General features: G+C 41.9%; 1 protein-coding gene across 4 annotated transcripts; it reads right to left on the minus strand.

Moving 5' to 3' along the window:
* Window positions 1-224: 224 nt before the first annotated feature.
* LOC109875710 (nuclear transcription factor Y subunit alpha-like) lies at window positions 225-14,991 on the minus strand. 4 transcript variants are annotated; one of them, XM_031804084.1, is made up of 10 exons: window positions 14,862-14,988; window positions 13,800-13,890; window positions 13,355-13,438; window positions 12,192-12,338; window positions 11,823-11,999; window positions 8,559-8,736; window positions 8,229-8,383; window positions 7,600-7,773; window positions 3,515-3,625; window positions 225-1,610 (listed from the first exon to the last, which is right to left on the minus strand). In XM_031804084.1, exons 2-10 carry the CDS (start codon window positions 13,866-13,868, stop codon window positions 1,545-1,547), a joined length of 1,161 nt encoding a protein of 386 aa, XP_031659944.1. In that variant the 5' UTR covers window positions 13,869-13,890; window positions 14,862-14,988; the 3' UTR covers window positions 225-1,544. The 4 variants fall into 4 exon arrangements, with proteins under 4 accessions (XP_031659944.1, XP_031659945.1, XP_020323720.1 ...); XM_031804085.1 differs by lacking the exon at window positions 14,862-14,988 and adding an exon at window positions 14,101-14,784; XM_020468131.2 differs by lacking the exon at window positions 13,355-13,438 and having other exon boundaries at window positions 14,862-14,991.
* Between the last annotated feature and the right edge of the window lie 579 nt (window positions 14,992-15,570).

Below are 15,570 nucleotides of genomic sequence, written 5' to 3' on the forward strand. Positions count from 1 at the left end.
TGATTTTCTGGATTTTTTCCCCTCATTTTGTCTGTCATAGTTGAAGTGTACCGATGATGAAATTATAGGCCTCTCTCATCTTTTTAAGTGGGAGAACTTGCACAATTGGTGGCTGACTAAATACTTTTTTGCCCCACTGTGTATATACATACCTACATATATAACACACACACACACACACACCCTAGAAATACAATCAATGAAACACACAGAACTATAAAAAAGACAAAGTGAACCTAATACAATTTAATTAACAGATTAATACACAACAGTTCACAGTCAAACAATGTTGTAAACCACAAAAAAATAAATGTATGGTCCTTCAGAATCAGAAGAATATAAAATGTACTTTTCAAATAAAGATCCACGTAGAGTTAAACAGACAAAGTACATGGATAGTCAGACATCAATGCAACATACATGTGCTGTCTATCTCACAACAAACATCTAGTTTTTATCACGACAGTTGTATAAAATACATTCCCTGTACAAACAACCGGGGACTGGATATTGAAAAGCAGTGTTGGGGTCAATTCCATTTCAATTCAGGAAGTAAAGTGAATTTCCAATTCTCCTGTTTTTCTATGAGAAGTGCTTCCAAAAACATTCTTAACGAATATCCATTTTCATTTAGTCTGTCAATATCTGACTTGAGAATCCCTATGGACCAAGGCTTCTATAATGTTGCCTGTTTCAACAAACAAGATGCATAACTACCATAATTTTTTGACTCCGACAGCTGAATTTGTAAACAGTCTTTGCTTCAATAAAATACACACAAAAAAATTAAGACCAACGAAATGTATTCTGCAACTAAACTACCATCAGTTATGACCTGCTTTAGCAAACATGAAGTCATCGACCAGGGTTTTACTGAAGGCAAAAAGCATCTCATAGTTGTAACCTTAGTATTGGTTTCCAGGACACAGCATAACAGTTCCAGTAAAAGGTCAAGGGTTGAAGTTCATTCATAGTGACCCTTCATGGAGAAATCCCAGTTACAGAATACAGGCAGAGCCTTATATGGGCGAGGGGTGGGTAAGGTTGGGCAGTATCAAGATTTTCATAATGTCACACCGTTTCTGTACCATACTGGGTATTACTGGAAATGCACATAATGGGCGCTATTAAAATGATAATATATATATATATATATATATATATATATATATATATAAAATTACGCAATAAACAATTTAGGCAAGAGGGTTGAGTGTTCTTGATCCAGGATGGGATTGACTGTCTTTGCAGTAACCAAGAAGCTTGATCTTGACATCTAGCTACTTAGCGAGCAAGTTAGCAAACCAAATGCATAGCTGGAGCCCTGAACAGGATATCATTTATTTGACACATTTGAGATTTCTAAGCAGTGTTGTAACATGCACCCCCCAAAACAAAAATATGATTATATATATATATATATATATATAAACGGTATTGAAAATCATACTGCCGGTATTTGGAAACACCCCGGTACACGGTTTATCGGCCAAGCCTAGCGAGAGGTGTATATACGGAGGAAGACATTGTCGGGGTGTCGAATGCTATGAAACACGGACCATCTGGGCTACAGAGTCTTCTCCTGCCTGGGCGGCCAGCTCTGCCTGTTGCTACGGGGAGAGAAGGAGAGAGAGAGAGGGGAAAGATGTAAGGATACCAGTCAACACATGCAACCAAAAACATTCACTAGTTAATGTCTATACACCCATTACACAGTCATCAATGCCTCAAAATTGCATCTCAAAAGGGAATACATTTGATGATGTTTGTTTTTTTACTGATCTACACAACCTACTCCACATTTTCAAAGTAAAAAACAAAACAAGTTAAACTCTTTATTTATTTATTAAACAATTTAAAGCTTTCTTCAGACATCACAGCTGTGGAATCATTTTGAATAAGATTCTACCTACAGTGTCTTCAGAGAGTATTTGCACCCCAAGACATTCTACACTTTGTTGTGTTACAGCTTGAATTTAAAAATGGATCAAATTTAGATTTTTTATTTATTTATTCACACAATACCCCATTAATGTTAAAGTGGAATTATAAAAAATAAAAAAATTATGTTTACAAATTACACTGAACAACGGGTATAAACGGAATATGTAAAGTGTTGGTCCCATGTTTTATGATCTGAAATAAAACACACACAAAACTCTTTATTTCTCTCAAAATTTGGCAACAATTTTGTTGACGTCGCTGTTAGTGAGCATTTCTCCTTCACCAAGATAATCCATCCAACTGACATGTGTGACATTAAGAAGCTGATTAAACAGCATGAGGCCACTCTAAATGTTGCATTTTTGTCACACAAAACAATGCCCACAGATGTCTCAAGTTGTGAAATGGGAAATGCAATTGGCATGCTGACTGCAGCCCTATTTTAACAGTAAAGTATAACAGTAACTGGATTAGTTTGCACATCAAAAAATATTTTGAATCACAACATTTTTAGATAAAACTTGTTATGGAATACCTTTTCAGTCTTCTAATACACCTCTTAAAGCTGCAACATGTAACACATAACATAACACTTTGTGTTCAGGACAAATGAAACGGTAGATCTGTTCTATGTGCGCTATTTCTATGTTTCCTGTTTTTAATTTTCGTTTTTGAACACCAGTTTCAAACAGCCGAAAATACAATATTTTTGTGTTATGGAAAATATGTTTTACAGCGGTTTAGATGGTACACTGATTCTCTACAGTACACTTGCTTTTTTTGTTGTCACAAACTGAAATTAGGCAAACTATTATAATTTTTGCAAACAGGAAATGGCGGAGCGATGTCTGCATAGTGGCACCTTTCATAAAGCACTTAATTTTGCAGTGATTTTTGTGAAGCTTGATTTTGCTGTGGCTATTATGACATTTTGCATGGCGATATGCAACGATTTTGTTGAAATTGTCGTGAAAATTGACGTGTGGCTTGATTGAACCATGACATGGCAATTTTATGCGGAAATAGTGCTGTTTTTAAAAATGTATTTAAACCTATATTTAATTAGGAAAGTCAGTTAAGAACAAATTCTTATTTACAATGACGGCCTACCCCGGCCAAACCCTCACCTAACCCGGACGATGCTGGGCCAATAGTGACGCCAATAGTACTGTGATGCATTGCCTTAGACCGCTGCACCTCTAGGGAGCAGTGATTGGTCAAATGAACAAGCCCTTGCATAATCTAAGGGGAATTTGTTATTTTTTTAAAATTTTTTAAATGCAATCGCAGAACCCTGGAGGGACTGGAATGACATTGAATTTGTTTCTATTGTGATGCCAAATCATGGGCTAGTGCCACCAACTGAAAAACCTATTGGCACCAGTGAATTGTTGTCTGTAGCCCTGGATTTATGTGTATTGTATATAGCCTGAAGAACTTAGTAAGGACTCTTCACTTCAAATTGTATAATGGCAGTTATGGGGAGAAGGCAGATTGAGGCAGCCAGTAGGAGCTCAAACAATTCCTTCCTCAATTTCTGCTTTTGGTTCCCCCTCTCCAGCTCTCCTACCTGGGCCAGAGCCAGGGCCATCTCCTCCCTCTCCTTGGGAGAGAAGAAGCGTCCTCCGTCTCCCCTCTTGCGCTGCATGGCGTGGCGGTGACGGGACTCATGCAGATATTTCTGTCAGAGAGAGAGAGAGAAAAAGAGAGAGAGAGAGAGAAAGAAAGAGAGAGAGAAAGAAAGAGAGAAAGAGAGAGAGAGAGAGGTGTTAGTCACTAACAACTAGGGTTGTAACAGTTCACTAAACCCACAGTTCGGTACGTATTGCGGTTTTTGAGTCACGGTTCGGTTTCAGTACAGCGGGGAAATTAAGTGCCATTCACAATGTTCCTTGCATTGTCTGTTGTGACCGGATTGCTATTTTGGGCCTCTCAAGTTTCCACTCTGATGCTGCGTTCGTAACCATGCGGGGGAATTTACCGTGAAGTCGTAAATACCAGTTGCATTCGTGTGATTTTAACTCATTGAGGAACACTGATTGGTTAATGAACTAAAAGTACAGCTATCATGCTTGTAAACAAATTGTTGAGTTCAAAAACTCAATTTATAGATAGTTTTTTTTATAAATACTGTTTTTTTGTTGCATTTAACTGCCAACAATGCTGTTATAGAGGCCATTTTCTTAGTAGGTGACATTAGAGGTCCCCATGTGTGAGAAGTGGGAGCTCAGGATGATCGTCAATTTCCCACTAGAGTTGCAGCGATGTGACAAGATTGAAATTGGGGCGAAAGAGAGGGTAAAATAAAAAATAAAATAAAAACATTAATAATAAATAAAAGGGCATTATGATAATTTTTTACAATTTTACAGTATTATTTCAACCAAATAGAAATATATACAACACATAGGCAAATCATGTGTTTGACTGCACTGGGCCTTTAAGTAAGCGCAACACTGGGTGCATCGCCAATTAATTGAAAACTTGGGCTTCGGTTTGCTTATATAGAGAGCGGGTACAACTTACTTGCTGAAATGGGTGCAAGAGGGAAGCTAGTAACATGGTTCGAGGCCTTTCACAAGGTGCTGAAACCCCCTATTCACAACCACTGAGACGCAAATAAAAAACATATAAACACGTTGCTAAGAAAAGACAAACTAACCGACGGTAGTTTGCAGACAGTAAGATACACGACCAGTAAGAGATAGTTAACTAGGGGCTGTGCGTTCCCTGTGGAAACAACGTGGAAGGTGCATTCCACAACACGCTGGCAGAGCGGAACTGACCTTCCACTGATTTGCATTATTTTCCAGAGAACGCATAGCTCTCCTCCGGGTTGATTATCCCTTTTATACCATGGCTATAATTTAACACATTTAACGCCAAAAAATAATAATAAATGTGATCAACATCCACTGAAGTAGTAGTACAGTAGTTGCCTTGGTAACCAAACAGACTTGCTAGTCTGGCTAACCAAACCATCAGTCCTATAGCTTGCTATTATTATGAAAATCGAATTCAACAACGCCAATAATGTTTTCAAGTCGACTTCTGCTTTCAAAAGCAGCTCAAACATAAAACATGTTAAAAAAGAAGACTGCAGCAGTCCTGCTCTGAGAGACACTGCATAGACTATCTGACTAACAAACACACTATTCACCATTCAATTCTACCGTGCAAATATACTGTATACTGTCTTTCACGAGAGAGAATGTCCTAGAATGTCCGAGAAGCCCTTCAAACCTTCTCCAAACAACCGTTTTTCTCGGGCTTTATCACTTATCACGAGTTACCAACATATTTAAAATAATGATTGAAACATTTTCATTAAAACATTTTTTTTTTTATATAACATAATATTTCATCCTTTCACGAGATATAGTCTCAACACAAATCTAGGGTTTGTTTTTAAATTCATTTTTTATTCGTTATTTTACCGGGTAAGTTGACTGAGAACACGTTCTCATTTGCAGCAACGACCTGGGGAATAGTTACAGGGGAGAGGAGGGTGGATGAGTGAGCCAATTGTAAACTGGGGATTATTAGGTAACCGTGATGGTTTGATGGCCAGATTGGGAATTTAGCCAGGACACCAGGGTTAACACCCCTACTTTTACAATAAGTGCCACGGGATCTTTAATGACCTCAGAGAGTCAGGAAACCCGTTTAATGTCACATCCGAAAGACGGCACCCTACCCAGGGCAGTGTCCCCAATCACTGCCCTGGGGAATTGGGATATTTTTTAGACCAGAGGAAAGAGTGCCTCCTACTGGCTCTCCAACACCACTTCCAGCAGCATCTGGTCTCCCATCCAGGGACTGACCAGGACCAACCCTGCTTAGCTTCAGAAGCAAGCCAGCAGTGGTATGCAGGGTGGTATGCTGCTAGCATACCCAAACCGGCTGGTTGTTTCGTTATATCGGTTCGTTTGCCAGATAAGTGACCCAGTCGTTATGTCTTTTTGTTCTGTATCTATGGACGCGACCCAGTCGTTATGTCTTTTAGTTCTACATCTATGGACGCGACCCAGTCGTTCCTTCTAAATGTTCCGTTGTCATGATGGCTGGCAACGTACTTATCCCTTGTTTGGTAGCTAGCCAACTTTGGCTAACACATTCACGACAAAAACAGTGCAGCCAGAGTAACAGTAAAGTAGCTGCGAATAATTAAAAAAATAGAACAAAACCGAGAGGCTTGGATGGCCATTACATTTCTAGACAATTATAAATATAGTTTGTTTAAGCTGTTTTCTAGTGATTTGTTTGGTATACATCCATAACAATGTGCAATTTCACCTGGCAATGAATATTTGCTCTCTCGCCAGGCCACTGTTCAGAAGAGATATCCAACTACAACAGCTAACACAATAACTTAAAACTGAAACGACAAACTAGCTGCATTTCGTGTATTTTTTATAGACATTTCTTCGTATATAGCCATAAAAATTATGCTGATTCATGATTTCGACTGTCTGAGAAAAGCTGCCAGCAAGCCTGTCTCTTTCCGACTCCCAACATGTTCATTACCATAGGTCAGCTGGAGATTGAATTTCAATATTGAAACAATTTTGCAAATGTCGGAGAGACAGACAGCATGGTTTATTACAAATCTCTGCTGTTGAAAATCAAATGTTTGTCTAAAAGAAATGTGAGATAATGTCTAGATGCTTTTTATAGTGGAGATCAAGTTTATAAATTGCCTGGCTGGGCTGATGAGACAGTGGATTGCGCAGTCAGATGGAACAGAGTAAATAGCCATTTTCAATTTCATAGATCGGTACCGGTGCCCCCTGTATAACCTCATTATTGTTATTCTTATTGTGTTATTTTTGTATTATTACTTTAGTCTAGCTTGGCTCGGGCCTGTCGTTACACACTAACCCAGGCTACTCACCCTCCTCTCCTTGGGGATCTTGCCCTCTGCCTCGGGCCTGTCGTTACACACTAACCCAGGCTACTCACCCTCCTCTCCTTGGGGATCTTGCCCTCAGCCTCTAGCTTGGCTCGAGCCTGTCATCACACACTAACACTAACCCAGGCTACTCACCCTCCTCTCCTTGGGGATCTTGCCCTCTGCCTCCAGCTTGGCTCGGGCCTGTCGTCACACACTAACACTAACCCAGGCTACTCACCCTCCTCTCCTTGGGGATCTTGCCCTCTGCCTCCAGCTTGGCTCGGGCCTGTCGTCACACACTAACACTAACCCAGGCTACTCACCCTCCTCTCCTTGGGGATCTTGCCCTCTGCCTCTAGCTTGGCTCGGGCCTGTCGTCACACACGAACACTAACCCAGGCTACTCACCCTCCTCTCCTTGGGGATCTTGCCCTCTGCCTCTAGCTTGGCTCGGGCCTGTCATCACACACTAACACTAACCCAGGCTCCTCACCCTCCTCTCCTTGGGGATCTTGCCCTGTCTTCACACATTAACCCTAACCTGGGCTACTCACCCTCCTCTCCTTGGGGATCTTGCCCTCTGCCTCTAGCTTGGCTCGGGCCTGTCATCACACACTAACACTAACCCAGGCTCCTCACCCTCCTCTCCTTGGGGATCTTGCCCTGTCTTCACACATTAACCCTAACACAGGCTCCTCACCCTCCTCTCCTTGGGGATCTTGCCCTGTCTTCACACATTAACCCTAACCCGGGCTACTCACCCTCCTCTCCTTGGGGATCTTGCCCTCAGCCTCCAGCTTGGCGCGGGCCTGTCTTCTCTTCAGGATGCGATGGTACTGTTTAGCGTTGACGTACAGAGGTTCCTCCTCTAACATCTCAGCCCCGGGTAGAGGGATACGCTGCATAGCAGGCACCGCACCTCCACTAGGCATCATCTAGCAGGGAGAGAGAGAAAAAGAGACATACTAGATAGAGCCTCTGGCAAAGAGGAGAGAAGGATAGAGAGAGTGGGGTGGGGGAGAAAGAGAGACACTGCATAGACTATCTGAATAGCAAACACACTGATCGCTGTGTGTGTGTGTGTTTGTGTCTGACCGAGGCTAATTTGCAACAATTATTTCTGATCAAACACCCCATACCACAGAGATAAACTATTGTGTAATATTTAATTATATGACCTCACTGAGACGAGGTACTAGCCCACTACAGGCTCTATACTAACCCACTACAGGCTCTATACTAACCAGGTACTAACCCACTGCAGGCTCTATACTAACCAGGTACTAACCCACTACAGACTCTATACTAACCAGGTACTAACCCACCGTGCCCCAACCCCCTCAGTGATCTAGGTAATAGGATGTCCGGGTATCTCTGGTTAGGGCCTTACCATGACCATGCCACCAGCGTTCATCATGTTGCCTGAGACTGGCAGGGTGACGGTCACAGTGCCCTGCTGTCCACTGTTGGTAGTGGTGGTGTTGGCACCCCCTGTCTGTACCATTTGGGCCCCCGCCAGGCTGCCTGCTGGGATGGTGATCATTCCTGGGGAGAAAAAGCCTTCTTATCACCACCACCTTCACCATTTTATTTGTGTGTGTGTGTGTGTGTGTGTGTGTGTGTGTGTGTGTGTGTGTGTGTGTGGACAAGTGTAGGTGTGTGCAAGTGTGCGTCCAAGCATGTCGGTGTGTATGTGTGTGTGTCCATACTGTAAACATACCCTGTTGCAGGACGGTGCCATCTGCGTTGACTGGCTGGTAGACGATGGTCTGTCCATCAGCCGTCTGTGCCAGCTGCTGGCCCTGTTGCAACTGAATCTGCTGGCCCTGTTGCAACTGAATCTGCTGGCCCTGTTGCAACTGAATCTGCTGGCCCTGTTGCAACTGAATCTGCTGGCCCTGTAGGAACACACAGGACAGGGTCATATACAGTATGGCAACAAGTAAAGATGAGCATTGGCTTGTGCGAGCCACAATGGCTCATAGGAGCATGAGCATCTCTCTTGTTTCTGTCGTGTGAGGCAGCTTGATGTACCAGTACAGGGACAGGACGCTAGTCTATCGCAGGGCCTTACCCCTGATCGATCTCCTTAATGCTATAAAATATAATTAAAAATCTAAATACAATGTTATTGGTCACGTACACATATTTTGCAGATGTTATCGTGGGTGGAGCTAAATGCTTGTGTTCCTAGCTCCAACAGTGCAGTAATATCTAGCTAAATGCTTGTGTTCCTAGCTCCAACAGTGCAGTAATATCTAACTAAATGCTTGTGTTCCTAGCTCCAACAGTGCAGTAATATCTAACAAAATGCTGGTGTTCCTGGCTCCAACAGTGCAGTAATATCTAACAAAATGCTGGTGTTCCTAGCTCCAACAGTGCAGTAATATCTAACTAAATGCTGGTGTTCCTAGCTCCAACAGTGCAGTAATATCTAACTAAATGCTGGTGTTCCTAGCTCCAACAGTGCAGTAATATCGAACTAAATGTTCCTGGCTCCAACAGTGCAGTAATATCTAACAAAATGCTGGTGTTCCCAGCTCCAACAGTGCAGTAATATCTAACTAAATGCTGGTGTTCCTAGCTCCAACAGTGCAGTAATATCTAACAAAATGCTGGTGTTCCCAGCTCCAACAGTGCAGTAATATCTAACAAAATGCTGGTGTTCCTAGCTCCAACAGTGCAGTAATATCTAACTAAATGTTCCTGGCTCCAACAGTGCAGTAATATCTAACTAAATGCTTGTGTTCCTAGCTCCAACAGTGCAGTAATATCTAACTAAATGTTCCTGGCTCCAACAGTGCAGTAATATCTAACTAAATGCTGGTGTTCCTAGCTCCAACAGTGCAGTAATATCTAACTAAATGCTGGTGTTCCTGGCTCCAACAGTGCAGTAATATCTAACTAAATGCTTGTGTTCCGAGCTCCAACAGTGCAGTAATATCGAACTAAATGTTCCTGGCTCCAACAGTGCAGTAATATCTAACTAAATGCTGGTGTTCCGAGCTCCAACAGTGCAGTAATATCTAACTAAATGCTGGTGTTCCGAGCTCCAACAGTGCAGTAATATCTAACTAAATGCTGGTGTTCCGAGCTCCAACAGTGCAGTAATATCTAACTAAATGCTTGTGTTCCTAGCTCCAACAGTGCAGTAATATCTAACTAAATGCTTGTGTTCCGAGCTCCAACAGTGCAGTAATATCTAACTAAATGCTTGTGTTCCGAGCTCCAACAGTGCAGTAATATCTAACTAAATGCTGGTGTTCCGAGCTCCAACAGTGCAGTAATATCTAACTAAATGCTTGTGTTCCGAGCTCCAACAGTGCAGTAATACCTAACAATACACAAATCCAAAAAATAAAGAGAATGAAATTAATATAGAATATAATAAGTAAAATTAAATAGAAAAATAGTATATATATATATATATATATATATATCAGACTGAATCAACAAGGGGGGTTTATACAGTATATACAGTATATAAGGTGGCAAGAAAAAGTATGTGAACTCTTTGGAATCAGTTGGGTGATGCAACAGGACAATGACCCAAAACACAGAAGTAAATCCGAGGGATCACAGTTTGTCCACCCTGCACTGTGAATGTTTAAATGGTGTGTTCAATACACATGAAAACATATAAGTGTTTGTCTTATTCATTTTAAGCAGACTGTGTTTGTATATTGTTGTTACATTTTATGATCAATTTATGCAGAAGTCCAGGTAATTCCAAAGGGTTCAAATCCTTTCTCTTGCCACTGTACACACACAGGCCAGTTTATTAGGTACACACATCTAGTACCGTGTCCAGCCCCCGTTGCATACAGAACAGCCTTAATTCTTCGGGGCATGGAAATATTACTTAATTTGAATCAAGGGACCTAACGGGTGCCAATGAAACGTTCCCCACACCATTACACCACCACCATCCTGTACTGTTGACACCAGGCAGGATGGAGCCACGGACTCATGCTGCTTACGCCTAATCATGACTCTGCCATCAGCATGACGCAACAGGAACCGGGATTCGTCGGACCAGGAGATGTTTTTCCACTCTTCCAATTGTCCAGTGTTGGTGATGGCGTACCCAACTAGCCCTGCTTCTTCTTGTTTGTAGCTGATAAGTATGGAACCCGGTGTGGTCGTCTGCGGTAATAGCCAATCCGTGACCAAGGACCGACGAGTTGTGTTTCGTTATTTCCCCTGTCTGTTAACTTACACGATTCTTGCCGTTCTCCTTCGACCCTCTCATCAACGTGCTCTTGTCACCCACAGGACTGCCACTGACTGTTTTATCTGTTGTGGTAAAATTCTCTGTAAACCCCTAGACACTGTGTTGTGCGTGAAAAGCCCAGACGTTTATGAGATACTGAAACCAGCACGTTTGGCACCGACGATCATATCACGCTCAATGTCTCTTAGGTCACTCGTTTTGCCCAATCTAAAAGGTCAAATCGGAACACCGAATGTATATATTGCATAGGATTGAAGCTAAACATCTCTGGCCTTGCTGCAACTGGATCAGTTGACCCATGAATCAGTGTCAATGAGAGGTTTGAATTTACATTGTAGTTCATCATGTGGAAGTTGAACTAAAAGTATGTTTGAATTCAGACTCAAATGCTGTTTTTTAAATTTTATTTTACCTTTATTTAACTAGGCAAGTCAGTTAAGAACAAATTCTTATTTTCAATAACGGCCTAGGAACAGTGGGTTAACTGCCTGTTCAGGGGCAGAACGACAGATTTGTACCTTGTCAGCTCGGGGATTTGAACATGTAACCTTTCGGTTACTAGTCCAACGCTCTAACCACTAGGCTACCCTGCCGCCCCGGTTAGCGATGATGTCACATTGTCCCAAAAGAGGAAGTGTGTAATCAGAAGTCTGTATAGGTGTACCTTTCAGAGTGTGAGTGTGTGTGTGTGTGTGTGTGTGTGTGTGTGTGTGTGTGTGTGTGTGTGTGTGTGTGTGTGTGTGTGTGTACCTGGTTCTGTCCGGCTGTGATGGCTTGTTGTGGCTGTTGGATGATGATCTGTTGGGGTTGACCCTGCTGTCCCCCTAGCTGTAACATCTGTCCGTTCTGCAGCTGGATCTGTTGTCCCCCTAGATGGATCGTCTGACCGTTCTGCAGCTGGATCTGCTGTCCACCCTGTAGCTGGATCTGACAATGAAACATAATCAGATGATAGTGTGCTCATAATATCATTCCAACTCCAGACTCTGGCTCAAATAAATATGATTCCTAGAATGGGAAAAGACTCTTAAGAACACTGCACTCTGAAAGCATTCTAATTGAATTGAACGGGTTCTAGCAATTATATGTCTATGGTTTTCCTCTCATCCCATTCCTCACCTGTTGTAGTCCCTGTCCTCCAGACACAGGCACCTGCATGATGGTCTGTCCCTGTCCTCCCCCCATAGCCTGCACCATGATGGGTTGCCCTGACGATGTGATCAGCTGCCCTCCGCTCACCTGCACCACCAGGGGCTGGCCTTGGACCTGTGGGTGGGTGGGTTAAAGTTGGGTTAAAGTTGATATTCATTCTTAGATAATCATATACATTGAGTGTACAAATAATTAAGAATGCCGTCCTTTTCCCCCTCACAACAGATTCAATCCGTCGGGACATGGACTCTACAAGGTGTCTAAAGCGTTCCACAGGGATGAAGGCTCATGTTGACTCCAATGCTTTCTACAGTTGTGTCAAGTTGGCTGGATGTCCTTTGGGTGGTGGACCATTCTAGATTCACACGGGACACTGTTGAGCGTGAAAAACCCAGAAGTATTGCAGTTCTTGGCACAAACCGGTGCGCCTGGCACCTACTACCATTCCCCGTTCAAAGCCGCTTAAATCTTAAATCTTTTGTCTTGCCCATTCACCCTCCGAATTGCAAACATACACAATCCATTTCTCAATTGTGTCAAGGATTAAAAACCCTTCTTTAACCTGTCTCCTCCCCTTCATCTACACTGATTGAAGTGGATTTAACAAGTGACATCAATAAGGGATCATAGCTTTCACCTGCACTCACCTGGTCAGTCTATGTCATGGAAAGAGCAGGTATACATAATATTTTGTACACTCAGTGTATACTATAACTCTGCAGTTTCATGTCACAGCCAGAGCGCTGCTAAAACACCAAGCGTGTCATTAAGACAGAATATAAATTGCTGTTTTAGGACATAAAATTATGAACACATGAACCAGTTGACAGTGTAAGCGTATCATAGCGTGAACAATGGTGAAAAACTGGCCATAATATGATGGTCAATCCGATGTTTCAGACTGTTGCTAGTACCTTCATGGATGACTCGGACTGACTCAGTCAAACCAGTCACTGAGCTGGGGACATGCAGCTCAGAGCAGCGATAGCATTCTAGGGAAGCTAGCACTGAGATGGGGCATGGTAATCATGGTAGGCGAGAGGCATGCTGTACACTGTGACAATAATGCAGTGCGATGTAATACTGTGACCGGGTGACAATGTGACATAGGCAGACGGTCACACCACTACCTGGAGTGTCTGCACCTGCTGGCCAGAGGCCGTCAATACCGGCGCCTCGGTCTGCAGCTGCACAGCCGTCATTGTGCCCTGAGTCTGCAGACAAGGTCATGTTCATTAGGGCACCCAACCGGAAACCGTTTCAAAGCATTTTTGGAACGGAAAAAAATTATCATTTGCATTTCTTATTTAAACAAGCCCCTAAATCCAGGTAGTCCCTCGCTGTTTCGTTCAGTTTTCTGACGTTTAGTGCCTAATGAACACGGAACAACTACAGTTCACTTATCCCAGAAGTCTCAGAGATTAGATTGAATCATTTTATATAAAATGAATTGCCTATAATGACACTTCTCAGTCTAGACTCAACAACATGTAGGCCTACATTGTATTCCGTTGGTGTACCTCAGTAAAGTCTGGTTGAGATTCACCCAGCTCAGGTTGAACCGTTGCCACTCACCTGTTGTTGGATCTGTCCATTGGACGTCTGCACGACTATCTGCTCCCCTGTTGAGGTGGTGTACTCCATGGTCAGTTAGTCACAGTCCTTCCTGTCATTGTCAAAATACAGTTTGATCAATGAAATTAGAGGCATTGTGACAAATTAGGGATACAAAGGGAAAAACCCAATACAAGCTGGCATATCAATCCCAAAGGGTCACACAAGCAATCATAGGCTATGAGGTTGTTGTTGCCACATATAACAGGAAAAATACTGTGATTGATTGTTGGGCCATTAGCTGGACTAGCTAAACAGTCACCATTTCAGCAGACATGTGGAACACAAGCCTTCATGTGTTTTCCGGTTCTTGTTCCCCAGGATTGTAGCCTAATTTAAAGATTCAGCTGAGGCGGGTACATCATCGGATATCACTCAGTTTGAGTGCAAACATTTCGCTACAACCGCAATAACATCTTCTAAATATTTGTATGTGACCAATAAAATTTGATTTGGACAATATTTCTTGAAATTAACAAAATGGGCTACATGGTACACCCTGCAGCAAATGAATACAAATGCTAGCTAACGTTAGATTTGTTGAAGGACATCTTGAAGTGTGTGCTTTTTCTTTGTTGTTCGCTAGCTTTACTACTGCTAGCTACACAGCTAACGTTAGCTAGCTTGAGACAAGGCACAGGTATTACATTAGGTAACTAGCTAGCTGGATAGTTGACTAGCTAGTTAGCTTAGCTAGCAAGTTAAATGTTCACATAAAGAACGGAAGCGTGTTGAAAATTTATACATATTTGGGTATAATATTAGCTAGTTACAACACAACAAAAAAATCACATTATTTATAGGATTTATTCCAAGCTAACGTTGCATTTAGCATGCAAATCTGTCTCGGTTATGTAACAAGGATTATGTTATACTACAATCATACTGAAATCATTACAGTTCAAAAAATACAACAACGTTGATTTGCTTCAACATGCGATTCCTGTATTTTGTAGAGTTAGTAATTTGGTTGGTCAATGACAAACCAATCCGTGCTGACAACAACCATAGGGCTTCTATTACCGTTTCTCTGCTGTCCGGTATCCCTCTGATTGGCTCCAGTTCAGGGTTCCAAAGCCCAATCACCAAAGTGAGCAGACAAAATGGCGCAAATGAAAAACAACAGCGATGTCGAAGAGTTAAGCCATGTGATCGTTTAGGCGAAGAACGACGAAGATTGCCGATCTTTACAACCCGACTGATGATGCAATTGGTTCAGTATGTAATGTCCTGCCTATTTTTTTATTTTTTTACTGTTGGAGTCAGTTGTGGAAAAAGTACCAAATTGTCATACTTGAGTTAAAGTAATAATACCTTAATAGAAAATGACTCAAGTAAAAGTGAGAGTCACCCAGTTAAATACTACTTGGGTAAAAGTAAAAGATTACTTGGTTTTAAATATATTTAAGTATCAAAAAGTAAATGTAATTGCTAAATATACTTACGTATTAAAAGTACAAGTATTAATCATTTCAAATTCCTTATATTAAGAAAATCACACGGCACCATTATGTTTTTTACATTTACGGAAAGCCAAGGGCACACTCCAACACTCAGACATCATTTTCAAACTAATAATGTGTGTTTAATTAGTCCGCCAGATCAGAGGCAGTAGAGCTGAACATAGTTGTTGTCTTGATAAGTGTGTGAAATGGACCATTTTCCTGTCCAGCATTCAAAATGTAACAAGTACTTTTGGGTATCAGGAAAAATGTATGGAGTTAAAAGTATT

This window comes from Oncorhynchus kisutch, linkage group LG24 (genome assembly GCF_002021735.2).
Source record: "Oncorhynchus kisutch isolate 150728-3 linkage group LG24, Okis_V2, whole genome shotgun sequence".
Taxonomy (NCBI): Eukaryota; Metazoa; Chordata; class Actinopteri; order Salmoniformes; family Salmonidae; genus Oncorhynchus; species Oncorhynchus kisutch.